The sequence below is a fragment of the Onychomys torridus genome, chromosome 13 (assembly GCF_903995425.1).
Source record: "Onychomys torridus chromosome 13, mOncTor1.1, whole genome shotgun sequence".
Classification (NCBI taxonomy): Eukaryota; Metazoa; Chordata; class Mammalia; order Rodentia; family Cricetidae; genus Onychomys; species Onychomys torridus.
The window spans coordinates 7,269,600-7,284,262 of record NC_050455.1 but is presented as its reverse complement, the minus strand read 5'-3'; the positions used below and the strand labels follow the sequence as shown (position 1 = coordinate 7,284,262).

At 41.4% G+C, this 14,663-nt stretch overlaps 1 protein-coding gene across 1 annotated transcript in view; it reads left to right on the top strand.

Moving 5' to 3' along the window:
* Cdh2 (cadherin 2) overlaps positions 1–14,663 on the top strand; it is a 219,903-nt gene that overhangs the window by 161,695 nt on the left and 43,545 nt on the right. The window contains exons 4-7 of the mRNA XM_036204864.1: positions 853–999; positions 2,851–3,006; positions 5,517–5,661; positions 8,855–9,027. Of these exons, the coding sequence (XP_036060757.1) occupies positions 853–999; positions 2,851–3,006; positions 5,517–5,661; positions 8,855–9,027 (621 nt within the window). The remainder of the gene's footprint in view (positions 1–852; positions 1,000–2,850; positions 3,007–5,516; positions 5,662–8,854; positions 9,028–14,663) is intronic.

Below are 14,663 nucleotides of genomic sequence, written 5' to 3'. Positions count from 1 at the left end.
ATATTCATATGAATGAATATACTAGAAAAAATATTTTGATTTTTTCTTATACTGGAGTTGAGGTTTCAAATCGTGTAAAATACAGTGTATTAAGTCATTAACTGTTGAAAGGACTCAAGCCACTTGAGTGATATATAAAGTGGGAGGCTAGTACCTAATGGGGTGAGAAGATGCATCTGTTGTTGGTTCTCTATGTTCCAGCAACCTGTCTTGGATGTTTGCACAGAGACAGCAAGGGCTAATGGCTTAGATGTCCACAGTCATCGAGAGAAACAGAAGAAAATGTTGACACATAGCAGAGATTAATGCCTAGTGTGTAAAGTGGGTCATTTACTGCATCCATCACGGCTGACATAGGTTTAGAATAATTACAGCATTAATTCTGTGGGATTTAATAGGGTCATAAATATTTGAGACATTCTTTAGCGGTATGTATTAAACTTCTCTTGGAATTCAAATTATATCTCAGCACATCAAGATGTGATTTTAATGTACAGTAGGCACATTACCTGAACTGTGGTCTAAACTAATGAGGAATACATAAAAGGGTGCTATTAAACTTTGTTTAATATTAACTACTCTCTAAGATGGTTTATAGAAATGGCAAGTAGTTTACTCAACTGGACTATATAATAAATTGTTTCTAATTCAATTTTCATTGAATAGGGCAGCCCATATACTTCATGGCATTTTTGTTATTGAACAGGAGCAAGGAAAGGGCCTTCTGAGATATCCTTTTTGTTTGTAATACACTGTGGTTTCTACACATATATTTATTCATTAGTATTGTTATGATTGTAGAGAATGTTCTTCCTAGTCCTCAGGAATGTCTTCTTGTATTTTAATGCAAAGGACCCACATGAAATCGAAGAAATAATATTCCCCAGACAACTCGCCAAGCACAGCGGTTCCCTCCAAAGGCAGAAGAGAGACTGGGTCATCCCACCAATCAACTTGCCAGAAAACTCCAGAGGACCCTTTCCTCAAGAGCTTGTCAGGGTAAGAAGCTGTCATTGTAATTATTTCTGTGCCTAGGAGGCATTAGAAATGGTTTTGCCTTTTTTAAAAAAAATACAAAGTTAATAGCATGTATACACGCAGTAGAATCTGAGTGTGAGTGGAATTCCTAAGAAGCTTCATTTGTTTACCATTGTTGTCTCTTGGATTATTTATACACATGGCTCTCCTGGGTCCTGGGCACTGAATGACAGGGCTTTTGTGAATTCATGAACCCTAAGGTCATTCCATCCCTCCCCTACCAGCTCTCAACGTTCAAACTGTAGTCTTATCCAGGACTTTCCATGTTGATCTCTGCCCTCTAAAGATAGTTTGGGACAGACAGGAAAAAAAATAAAGGTCAATTATTGCTAAAACTGCCAGCACCAAGTGCATTTGAGAGTTGTTTTTTTTTTTTTTTAAAGGGAAAAAATGATCTGTGATACCATTAACAGATCCCTGGGGTGGTGCAAACTAGAGGCTTTCAAATCTGAGCAGGGAGAGTTCTGCAGTGACTTATATCGCATACCATCAGACGTGGGAAAAAGCAAGTAAAATCAACAGGGCATAATTTGTTTAAAGGTACAATGATATGAATCATCATATTCCCATTTATTAAAATGCAAATGTGTCCATGATTATCTTAGCACTCCAACACCTACATCAAAACCTGTGAGCTTTTTTAAATAAGTCACTTATTTGTATTGTATATTCTGTTCTAAAGTGTATTATAATACAATTTATCAATGAATACCACTCCTAATAGAGTTGCTTTTTATCAACCCTCATAAAATATGACTGAAAGTGGAACTTTGCCATAAGTTAAGAAATATCTCTAGATCAAATGCATGGCTTAATTTCACTTCCCTAATACATAAAGATCCATATGTATTACTGCCCAGCCTGCCCTTTCTCTTTCTCTGCCTCTCTTCCCTACTCCATTTCTCCAACCTGCTGTGCTCTGACATGATTTCCTTTGGTTAGAGGTATAAAATATACCCAAGGAAGCTCTCCAAGATGCTTTGTTAGAGAGGAGACTGGCAGCCTTCATTGCCACCTGAGAACAATGTAGGAAGCTGTGGCTGTACTGAGCCAGGAGAGTGAAGCGAAGCCAGCTGATGTGGAGGCTGTCCCCAGTAACAGAGCCCTCCATAAGGTTATTTCAATATGTGGCTAGGTAATTATTATTTCCTACAATTTCTGATGTCTGAAGACACTGTGATTTGTATTAAATTAAATACTTGTTACTGTGTTGTAAATATTTTACCCTGGCTGTTTTGTCTAAAAGTGGACACTGCTAAATTTTGATATTTTGCATGAGTCCCAGCTAGTGATTTTTTAGATGAAAAGGTTCTCCCAAGTCTTTCTGGGGATAAGTAATGTCTCTTTTTAAGTCAATCATCAGGAATCAAAGAACAGAGTTGGAAGATGGCACGGTCATAGAATGTTTCCCATACAGCGTGGGGACATGAGTTCAGATCCCCATCTATAACTTCAGTGCTGGGGAGTCAGAAACAGGAACCCCTGGCCTTGCTAGCTAGCCTGTCTACATGAATCAGTGAACTCCAGATTCGCAGAGAGACCCTGCCTCAAAAAAAAGTTAGTTCCACGCACAACACATATACAACACACACACACACACACACACACACACACACACACAGACAGAGAGACAGAGAGAGAGACAGAGAGAGTGAGTGAGAGAGAGAGAGGAGAGAGAGAAGAGGAAGGGGTGGTGGCCTGGGAGAGGTCAGTGATACTATGGGGGAATGAAGCAAGGATCAGAAATGTGGTATACCCCATAACAAATGTGCTCATGTCTTCTGCTTATGTGATTGTTTTCTTGACCCCCAGATCAGATCAGATAGAGATAAAAACCTGTCCCTGAGGTACAGTGTCACGGGGCCGGGAGCGGACCAGCCTCCGACGGGCATCTTCATTATCAACCCCATCTCAGGACAGCTGTCAGTCACCAAGCCTCTGGATCGCGAGCTGATAGCACGGTTTCATGTAAGAGTCTGGCCAGCTGCTGAGCCTTTGTACCTACTCTTCAGAACGTGTGTGTGTGTGTGTGTGTGTGTGTGTGTGTGTGTGTGTGTGTGTGTGTAGTTTTCCACTGGCTTGTGCCACTTCCATAGCTTTAACACTAAGAAATGAAACTCCAGAAATGTAGCCGTAGGCTTTCTGCTTCCTTCACTAAGTACGTGCATGGGATTGACACATGCTGTAAAATAAGTAATACCAAAATAACAAGGAAGAAAGGGAAACAGCCTGAGACATCGTTACTTTTGACACATCAGTACTTGCCTTCAGATAGATGGCTGAGAGAACCCACTACAACAGGTTTGAATGGACAGGATCAGAGCAGCAGTCCTTAGAGATCCAGACTCCAGCATTTTTACATGTCTAGTGCTATAATCCCAGCAAGCCTGTTTATATTTCATGGTGAATCTCCTTTCAGATTGCCTCTTTTTTTTTTTTTTCCTTTCCATTATGAAGAACCTTTTTCAGTAGAGTGTCCATGCCTAGTTTACTCATATTTCCTCCTTTTTTAGTGTTTGTTCAAAAGCATCAGTTACTTCATTTTTGCATCACACAGTTTATTCGAGTACATATATAATGTAAATTGCAGCTCTCCAGGGATATTAATCGGGACCCTCCCTAACCTAAGCTGCTCATCTTTTCAGCTTTTGTCTATCATATTTGCCTTTTATATTTAAAATGTTTAACCTCCGTGGGAAGATTTTAATGAAAGGGGAGAGGATCTGGACCCAGCCTTGTTTTGGCTAGCCTCTTACCCAACACTATTTGGATTTTCAAGACAGGGTTTCTCTGTGTAGCTTTGCGCCTTTCCTGGAACTCCCTTTGGTGACCAGGCTGGCCTCGAACTCACAGAGTTCCACCTGGCTCTGCCTCCCCAGTGCTGGGATTAAAGGCGGGTGCCACCACCACTGGGCTCCAACACTGTTTTTGCATTGCCTTCTCCTGTGGTTCGTCATCACTCTGTCACCTTCCCCCATGCATGGCATTACTGGAGCTTTACTTTGTTCACCACATGACATTTAGATTCCTGCACCTGCAGAAACCTTTACAGTAACTGGTGTCTTACAGTTACACTAGATTCCCCTAGAACTGAACATGTATGAAAAGTTGAATGTGTTTTGAGTTCTGTGACTCAGAACTCAATCATTACCTTGATTATTTACAAGCCCGTCATATTAAAATTCATGAGGGAACAGCAGACTGTAATTTTTTTATATTGTTCTAAAATGCAAAAATGGAAGTAATGCTTCAAAGTCTTTAACACGGACTACATAGCATTAATCGGGAAGCTGGATTGAGGTAGCCTATAACACTCTAGTTAGGGTAGTTTCTATTGATGATCACAAACACGGGAGCAAACACAACAGTATTGTTTTTTTGTTTTGTTTTGTTTTGTTTTGTTTTGTTTTGTTTTGTTTTGTTTTTTGCTTGACTTCTCTCCATCTGAGATCCTGTGGTTAAAATTCAGAAAATAAATACATTCAGCCGAGACTGGAGCAAATTATTCTTCAAATGCTTGCTACGTATGCATTCAAAGCAACACCAGCAAAATAGAATTAATTACAGAATTGCATATATTTAGAGTCATTAAGATTCATTACTTTACATAACTATAATTAAATTTCAGTATTAAAAATTTGTTAATGGAATATATTGTGTTAAGTAAGTCAGGAAGAAAATATTTTTAAAAGGATTGAGAAGCGATAATAAAATTTACATTGTGTTATGTCTTTAGTAATCTAGATATCAAAAGGATGTGTTGATGCTGCTTTAAGTGGATAAGATCATACCATAAAGTAGCCTACAGCATCAGAGATTACAGGGAAACTGAAAGCATTCCAATTAGAAAGAAACAGTACAGTGGAATATGTGTAGCCTTTGAAAAAGATGCAATGCCTGTTTGCTAGAAGAAATCATTAGGAAGGTATTCAGGCCAGAGTAGCTGAGTGATTGTATTTGTAGTAAAAAACAACATAAAATTTCTCAAGGAGAACCACTGGTAGTAACCTCTAGGGCTGTGGTGAGGAGTGTCTTCTACACATGTGTCTTTTTCATTGCTCTGAATAACCTTAAACTTAAAAAAAAAAATGTCATTTACCAACACTACTGTATTTAACAAACAGACATATTAGATCTGGACACAGCTAGCTTTAGACCTGGGGTCTGTCCGCAAAGAGCAATGTGGCGGTCACAAAGCTCTGTTTCTTGGTCCTCTGGTGCTCTGTCTGTGGATCCAATGAGTTAAAAACTGCATACTAAGCACGAGGCCTCTCCTAGAGGATGGCTGGCCTTCTGCAACAGCATCTCCACTCATCTCAGAGTTGGGCTAGCTCCATCTAGGTTGGGGGACCATAGCAGCTCTTGTACGGCTGTCCTCACAATGTTCTAGCTCCTATGGATGCATGGTGAGCACTTGTTGCACCTTCTCCCAGACGGATCTCTAAGGGCCTCTGTGCTCTGATTGCTCTTACTTACAGTTGAGGGCACACGCAGTGGACATCAATGGCAATCAAGTGGAGAACCCCATCGACATTGTCATCAATGTCATTGACATGAATGACAACAGACCTGAATTTCTGCACCAGGTTTGGAATGGGTCTGTTCCAGAGGGATCAAAGCCTGGTAAGTTAGCACAGAAATATGTTCATGACTTAAGGAAGTGTTGTGTAGTAGCTGGTGATGTAGCCCAGTGGGTGGAATGCGTGCTGAGCAAACACAAGGAACTGGGTTGGATCAATAACACTCACTGAATAAGAAGTGGACCTGGGCATGGTGGCTTACACCTACAATCCATGTAGCTGGCAGGTGGAAGCAGTGGGAGCAGAAATTCAGGGTTATCCTCAGCTGTGTTGAGCTCAAGGCCAACCTGTTCTACCATGTATCCTTCCTCATAAAGAATAATGTTTATAACAGACTCTGCCATAGCAGTAAAAAAAAAAAAAAAGGAAAAGCCCCGTGTACCTTTTAATGTATCTTTCATGTATGATGCTTTTGGAGCAAAAGGAAGCAATTTGAGGGAAAACTGAAGAGGGAAAGCCACGAAATATCTTTACATGATTTTGCCTTATTTGAAAGCCAGAACCTACAGAATCTACCCTAGTCTTTCCTTGCTTTGTAGTTGACACAGTGAGAGCTCCTTGAGAGAGACTTTCAGTGTACAGAGTGCAGATTCCCTCACAGGGGACAGAGCACCATCGAAAACTACGTGGTGGCTGTCACCAGGCAGTGAAGTCACAAGCCAGGCAGGGCTGGTGACAGTGGTGACACTCTGGGTATTTACTTCTAGAGGGCCCCGCCACATGTCCTCCACAACCCTCTTCCAGCTAGCACCAGGAAAGTGGCCTGGCCTTGAGGCAGCACTTGCCGAAAGCCTCTTGCCATTGTGAAGTGGTGTTTGACTGACATTTCAGAGTCTTGTACTGAAAACTAAGGGCTTCAGTCACAGAATAGCCAGGCCAGAGAGGCCTATTTAGTCTGAAAACCTAGCAGACCCAAGCGCTCAGTCAATAAAGGAATGAAAAAGTAAATGTTTAGCCAGCTTTCCTGGGCAGATTTGGTGTTTTGAGATATTTTAATTATTCTGTTTTATAAAATATCAGCCTTTAAAACTGCACTTTATTGTACCTTGGCTCTCCCACCAATGTCTGCAGCTCCCTAAGGCATTGGCTACTTTGTGGGAAGAAACAACTATGCCTTAAACTCTAGGCCCCCGTGTTCTCTATATCCTCAGAGAAAAAGAGAGGTCGGTGTAGGGAGCAGTTGGAGGGAGGGGACTGGCATGGAGGGGACTCTGTCCTCTGTGGCTCCTTCAGACTCATTTGCAGACAAGTTGCCCTCCAGTCTTATACATTTTAAGTACAATATAATGAAAGCATATGAAGTAGATCTCTACTAAAATGAATCTTGTGCAGCTGGCGAGATGGCTTAGCAGCTGAAGGCACTTGCTAGCCTGCATACTTGAGTTCAACCTTTGGAACTCACTTGGTAGAAAGAGAGAACTAAGTCCTATAAGTTGTCCTCTGATCTTCGTATGCATGCTGTGACACACACACACACACACACACACACACACACACACACACAACATACACACACAAACAAACATATAAGTAAGTAAATAAAATGTATCTCGTGCAAATATCCTACAATATAAATAAACTTTGGGCAATTTGACTACAGAAGTTTTATTGTTAAGTATCATTTTCCTATCATTTTGGTTATTTCAACCTTAAGATAATACAGTGCTTTGCAAGCTTTGTTACATGAAATAATCCATTCAAACTATATTTATTGCACATTTGACCATGAGTTTCCAGTTAAGCATCCCATGAACTAAAGCCTCTGAGTGATCACTGTCAGGAAAGCCATCTCCAGGGCTTACTCCCTGTGGTTGGAAGCACCCTTGCAGGCAGGGCTAACTCAAACTGTACCATCAACATTTTGACTCCAGGTTCTGAAACTGGAAGCTGTGTTTGAACAGTCTGTTCGTTTATGCAGACAGTGTCAGCTTAGCAGGACCTTTATGCTCTTCTCTGCCCTGGCACTGGCCACAGGACTGCCAGGGGAACCTCCCTGCAGGAGCTTCAGTCTAGCAGGGAAGAGAAAGGGAAAGCCAGTGAACTCAAGCCTATGAAATAAAGTTTCTAAAATAAGGAAGGTGTGGAGATGCTGCTTAATTAGACATAATATCTTGTTGAAAGGAACAAGTTCTAAAGAGACATTTGAATAATACAGCTAAGCAATGGCCAATTATGGGGTGAATTTCCTACATTTCTAAAGTAAACCCAGGCTCTGGATATCAAAAAAACAGAGACAGGACATTTCCTCATTCTGTTCTAAATAGATCTCACAAAACAAAACTAGTATAAAAGTGGCTGGGGTTCTCATACTGTCTTTTGGACATTCTGCTGTCCAAATTTAGTCTGTAAAATACTCAGTGAGTTAAAGTCTCCAGGCCAGTTACAGTGTTCTTCCAGTCTTTAAGGAAATAATAATGCACGGTGCCAAGTTTCTGCCCAGTGTAGCAGAGCAGTACTGCCTAACATGCTTCCTTCTGACCCGAGGCAGTGGAATAGGCAGTGCCCTTCACAAAGCTCACTGTCAGAAATTGACTTGGGTGCTGGGAAGAACTACACCCAGCAAGCTCCCATGAAATGCTACTGTGGAATCAGAGAGAGGAATGGGTGGCCGTAAAATATGCCTGCAATAGCATCTGTATTTCTTGTCCTTTGCATTTTATGAAATTAAAGTTGACCATGAGTCCTTTGGGGATGATAGAGTAGATTTGTTTTCTAAGTGTGGGAAGAATTGAGTCTATAAATATGTGTATTTTGTAATTTCTTTTTACATCTAGGTTATGTTTATTATGATGATGTGTGTGGGCTTGGGGATGCACATGCATGCAAGACCAGTGGTTATCACTCTTGAAGAACAGCCCATGTTATCTGTTTTTGGCCCAGATCTTTCATTGGCATCAGTTAGACTAGGCTGGCTTCGCTGTGCAGTGGGCCTCGGGAATCTGCCTGTGCCCATCTCCATAGCACTGGAAATAGAAGCACACACCTCCTAGAACTGGATTTTTTTTTTTAAATGTGGTTCTGGGCATTAAACTCTGGTCTTTATGCTTGCATGGCAAACATTTTACTGACTGGCTTTTGCACTGCCGTGTTTGACTATTTTAAAAATATTTGTGTTTGAAGGACTTTTTATTGTGTGGGAAAAAGTGAAAATGAAACATGCCGACACAGTAAGGATGCCTGATTATAGAGTCCCTGAGATTAAGGATGATGGTCCTCCTTCTCTGTTCACTCTCTAGGGACGTATGTGATGACGGTCACTGCTATTGATGCAGATGACCCAAATGCCCAAAATGGGATGCTGAGGTACAGGATACTGTCCCAGGCTCCCAGCACGCCTTCACCCAACATGTTTACAATCAACAATGAGACTGGGGATATCATCACTGTGGCAGCTGGTCTGGATCGGGAGGTAAGCAGACCCAAAACTGTCCTGAATGTGTGCGTAGTCTTAAAGGCAGCCCAGGGTGGATTCAAACTCTCATTCACATGCTCCTTTCCATTCGTTGGTCAGCAGCAGGAGTTTTCCGAGAACTTCATGTTGTAAATGATGTGTGCCTATGGCATAAGTTAATGTCACCTTCAGTGATATTTGGCTAAGTTAAGCCAATACTCTCTTCCAAGTGTCAAGTTCCTAAGGTTCCTCCTATTTTTTCTTTATAGTCAAAGGTTTTTGTGGGGAACCGAGTTAGACATCCCGGTCAAGTGATAGGCATGTGAATTCATTTTAAGAGACTAGAGATAATGCATACGTGGTCAGGTGTTTGGGGCATCTGTGAATTGCCTGGTGGGTGTTGTGCCAGGCAATTATCATCTTTTATTTGAACTTGCTTCTGAATTCTAAGAGAATTTACTTTCCAATTCTGAACACTGGTAACTGTGTTAATTCTACTATAGAGCATTTAAAGCTGGTGATGTAGAAAATCACACTTCCAGAATGTATTCTGTTGAAACATCAACACTGACAGCATTAAACATCACCACATAGTCTCACAGTGTGAGAGAATGTGCATGCTTTGGTGAAGTGCCAGGGGATGTTTAGTCTCAGGACTAAACCGCTGAGCTTTGCTCATGAGGTCTCATCTGAAAGGGCCTCATGAGTCTGTTTTTCTAGACAGTGAAACTTCTCATTCTCCAACTTCCTTGTGCCTTCTGAAACTCTCCCCTCAGAAAACTTTCACATGCTTTCTCCGTTCTGTGTCCCAGAAGTTGTCTTACAGCTTCTCAAGGTCATTGACCATCCAGAATCATTGTTCAAGTGAATTCTCCAAATGCCAACACCTAGAGACCTGTGGTTTGCAGTTTTCAGGCTGAGCCAGCTTTTGCTGTAATTGAACTTCAGATTGTGTCAAATAGAAACATTACGTCCACCATGATGTATATTATTGACAAGGATTTGAGAAGTTGGGTTTGATGCTTTTTCTGCTACAGTAATGTTGGCATGAATTGAAGAGAAGACACACCCACATAAGCAAAATTATTCTAGAAATACTATAATCAAGTAACAGAACCAGTCAGGAAGAATTCATTTATGCCTGTGAAATCTACTTAGAAATTAGGTATGACTTGTGACATTTAACCCTTGACTCCCAGTGTTGGTAGTTCTTTCTCTAAAAATGTTTTGCATCTGAAAATGCTCAGAAATCTAAAAATGAATTTAGTTTTTGTAGTACTTCCAAAGTTCAGGGGGCTGGAGAAATGGCCCAGTGGATAAATGGGCTTGCTGTACTAGCATGAGGACCTGAGTTCGAATCCCCAAATCTACATAAAAAGCCAATCATTGTAATAGGAAACATAAAAAGGTCTTATTAATGAAACCAAACCTGAGACCAGTTATTGGGGTGAATGCTGGAAGATCAGAGAAGCAGAACAAGCCACAGCTATCTCACCTTGCTAGTTCCTCAGGTGATCCTGTTTCCTCAGGCTGGAAGCTTCTGAGTCCTCCTCCACATGAATCGCAACTGAACTGTGTTGCTCCAAAGCTTAACTAACTACATGCTTTTTCCTCTTTAGTTCCTGGTCCTCATGTCTTATATACCTTTTTCTTGCTGCCCCTACTCCCTAGGATTAAAGGCGTGGGTCACCATGCTTAGCAGCTTCTAAAGTGGCCTTGAACTCAGAGATCTGGCTAGCTCTGTCTCCCAAGTGCTGGGATTAAAGGTGTGTACCACCACTGCCCAACTTCTGTTAGGGCTTACTCTTCCCATTTTCTAGCCACCATTTCTGGCTCTGTTCTAGTGGCTGTCTGTTCTCTGACGCCAGATATGTTTATTTCGGGGAACACACAATATTTCAGGGAACACAATACCCACCACAAATCATTGCCAGGTTCCTATAAACTCAGTATGATGTGGGGGCAGAGGTTGGATAATCACCAGGGCTTGCTGAGTGCCAGCCTACAGACCCTGTTTCAAGAGAGTGAGGTGGAGTGTAGTAGAGGGACACTTGACATCCTCCTCTGATCTATACAAGGGTGTGCATCTGCACAAGCACACGTGTACACCACACATACTCAAAAGAGAAAAATAGAAAAAGATAGTTCATAGTCTGAATCTTCCTTCCTCTTCCACTATAGTATGAAACACTGTTCTTAGAGACCCATGGACTCAATACGAATGCCATGTTTGTATGAGATTATGGAGTCTGTTTCAGCATTTTTCCTCCAGGGTGAGGTTGGTCAGAACAAGAAGACTTAGTGCAGGTTGCAACTGTAATATTTCTGCTTCCACTCACACAGAAGTCAGGGCTTCACTCGGCTTTCCCTGAAAACCCCTCTTGTTTATCCTGGATATTTCACGAGGAGAAAGAGCCATAAAGAATTAAAGACAATTTCCCTTATGCAGACCAACCATGTTTTAAAATCACAGAGACTATATTTAGCCTACAGGATAAAAGCTTGAAATGGGATGTAATTGTAGTTAAGTATATCCTACAGTTCATGGGGGAAGCCATCCACCACCCTTGATAACAGTAATGCAAAAATGGATGGAAGCTATGGGATCATGGGTTAGATACGATATGAGGAATCACTTCTTGACAGTGGAATTATTAAAAATCAACAATGAGTTACCAGAGGAAATTATGGAAAGCCTTCCATTTTCTGAAAGTCATTTCTCTAAGAAAAAAATACATCTATCTTGGATGGTTTATGGTAATTCTGCCTGAGGCCCAGCATAAATTACTTTGACTTTTTATGCAGGCTTGAATTCCTTTATTTCTATTAAAATTCACGGTTTCCTTTTTGTAGAAAGTAATTTTCACTATCATTCTCTCAGGATGTATGACACCTTTCAGAGACGGAGCCTTTAACCGTTGACACGCTTACCAGAGTCACCTTTTAATTTTTCTTTAATCTGCAGTTTTGAAAACGTCCATTCTTTAAGGTCTGGAAATTTAAAGTCACCACCCCTCCCCCATCAGCTTTTTTTTTTTTTTTTTTTTTTTTTTAATGTACTCCTGACTTCTTAATCCATTACCTGCTAGTGGCTGTTCCTGACTTTTTACCTTCTTTAGCCTTTTGTCTTCATGCCTAACCTCTACCCTCTCTGGATTACTTGTAGCGGTTACTTCCTCACTTCCACAGCAAAATACCCCACAAGCAGCAATTTAAGATAGGAAGCCTTTGTTTGGGTTCATAGTTCAAAGTGATGCTCCAGCCCATGATGGTGAAGAAAGCATGGTGGCAGGAGGCTGCTGGTCACATTACACCCACAGCCAGGAAGCAGAGAAGAAACAGGAAGTGGACTCAGGCTCTAAAGCCTTGGGTCTCACCTCCAGTGACCTATTACCTCTTTCAAGGCTGTACATCCTAAATGTCCCACAGTCTTCCCAAACAGTGCCACCAACTGGGGACCAGTTGTTTGAACACTCGAACCTATGGGAAGCACTTCACATTAAAACCACAACGCCTCTCATAGATCCTCTACCAGGTTTGAATGTGGGATTCTGCCTGATGTGAGCTCTTGGACTTTCATGAACCTATAACCTCAGCCTCCACATCTGTAACAGGTATATCACGAAGGGGTTGGAAGGATAATGTAGCACAGTACATGAAGCATTCAGTAAACATGGTGCCCAGTAAGTCCATGCATCCTTTTTTCCCCCATTGGCATAATGGGCAGCTCCTTTTCCTGACTGAGCATTGTCCATTACTTCTTATTATTCTACAGCATCATATTTTCCTGGCAGAGAAAAACCAATGCTTGCTGTTTCTGAGGCCAAATACTTCTTGTACTTGTGCCCTGGACTCCATGTTTGGTGTGATGTGTGGTCTCCAGTTGCTGTTAACTTCAGTTATTCCTCCTTTGCAGCCCCCTTTGTAATCTGCAAATATGCTGCGTCCCCTCAATGGCTCATCACACCTCCAAGAATAAAGGCAAAGCTCTTTATTTTGGCATCTCAGACCCTGAAAGGCTTTGGTTGCAATGCCTCCTTGGCCTAAACCTTCCAGAGTTCCTTGCTGCCCCCTTTGGAATAATAATGCCTGTCACTCAAACAACCATATGCAACTCTTAGTAAAAATAGTTTTAGATATGTGTTGAGGGAGACATACACCAATTGAAGTTTGAATGGACACAAAGGTTAGAAATAGTGATAAAAATATGTGGTGGGGTACTTGGCCTCACAGTTGTACCTCAAGAAATTTCAGAAGTCCTGAACCAGTTGACTTTCAAGCCATTCAATTGTCTGGTCCAGAACAAAGAAAGGCCATTGTTCAAGGACAAGGTTTCTCAACTATGCTCTACCAATACTTTGAACTAATTCTTGATGTAGGGTCTGTCCTATGAATGTTCCACAGAATCCCTAGCCAGTGCCCATTATATGCCACTGGTACTTCCCAAGTGTTATTAAAGAGCTTTCCTCTGGGCACAGTCACCCTGGTGGAGAATTGCTGAGGCAATGAGAGGAATTGTCCCATCGATGGAACAGGCCATGATGGCATTGGATATACATACAAAAAGTGTGGGATAAATGAATAATCACCTAGCAGGGATAGGCAGTGGATGGAAATAAGCAAAGGAGGAAAGCCCTTATGTCATCTGGAAGAGGAAATGTAGGATTCCTGCATCCTGTGTAGCACTGTGAGGGTGGGAAGCCATACTCTTTGCAGAGATTTGAAATGTCACCCATCAGCATCAGACAAACATGACAAAATCAGGCAAGGCACTCTGGACGGTTCAGTTGCTGAAACATAAGTTAGCACAACTTCCTTACCAAATGCAAGATTAGTTTACCACCATGGCATTATGGCATTTGAACATTGGAGACTATGTTATTTATCAAGTGGGTAACTTTGATTCTAACACACATTGTATTTGAGAAATAACAATGGGGTTGGGGATTTAGCTCAGTGGTAGAGTGCTTGCCTAGCAAGTGCAAGGCCCTGGGTTCGATCCTCAGCTCAAAAAAAAAAAAAAGAAATCACAATGCCCTTTTTTAGAGTTTTGACTTTTTGTAGTTATGGAGAAAGGGTCTCCCTCTGTAGCCCAAGCTGGCCTTGAATTCATTTTATAGCCCAGATTGGTCTACAACTTAGCAATAATCCTCCTGGCTCAAGCTTCCAAGTCCTAGGCTGACAGGTGCACATAAGTACACCCACACATGGGTCTTGTAAAGCCTAAAACACTTCGAACTAGCCTGAAGCAATAGGAAATTCCAAAGATTTAGCAATTGATCCAGACATCTCAGCTCCATCCAAAATTGTATGTGCTGGTGCTTGTATAATTTTAAGTAGTTCTTATAGAACAGACATTAGGAAACACTATATGTCCATATATGTTTTATAACATTATTGAAATGAAAACTTGGATTTTTCGTTGTCGACAGAACTGTAGTAGCCATACAAATGGCATTTCTTAAGTCACTCTACAGATTTAAAATGTAACTTAATTTTCTATGCATGAGTGTTTTGCCTGCATACATGTCTGTGTACCACATGCTTGTTAGGTACCTTCAGGGACCAGAAGAGGGTGTCAGGACCTGAGGATTAGAGTTATAGACAGTTGTAAGCTGCCATGTGGGTATGAGCATTTGAACCCAGGTCCTCTA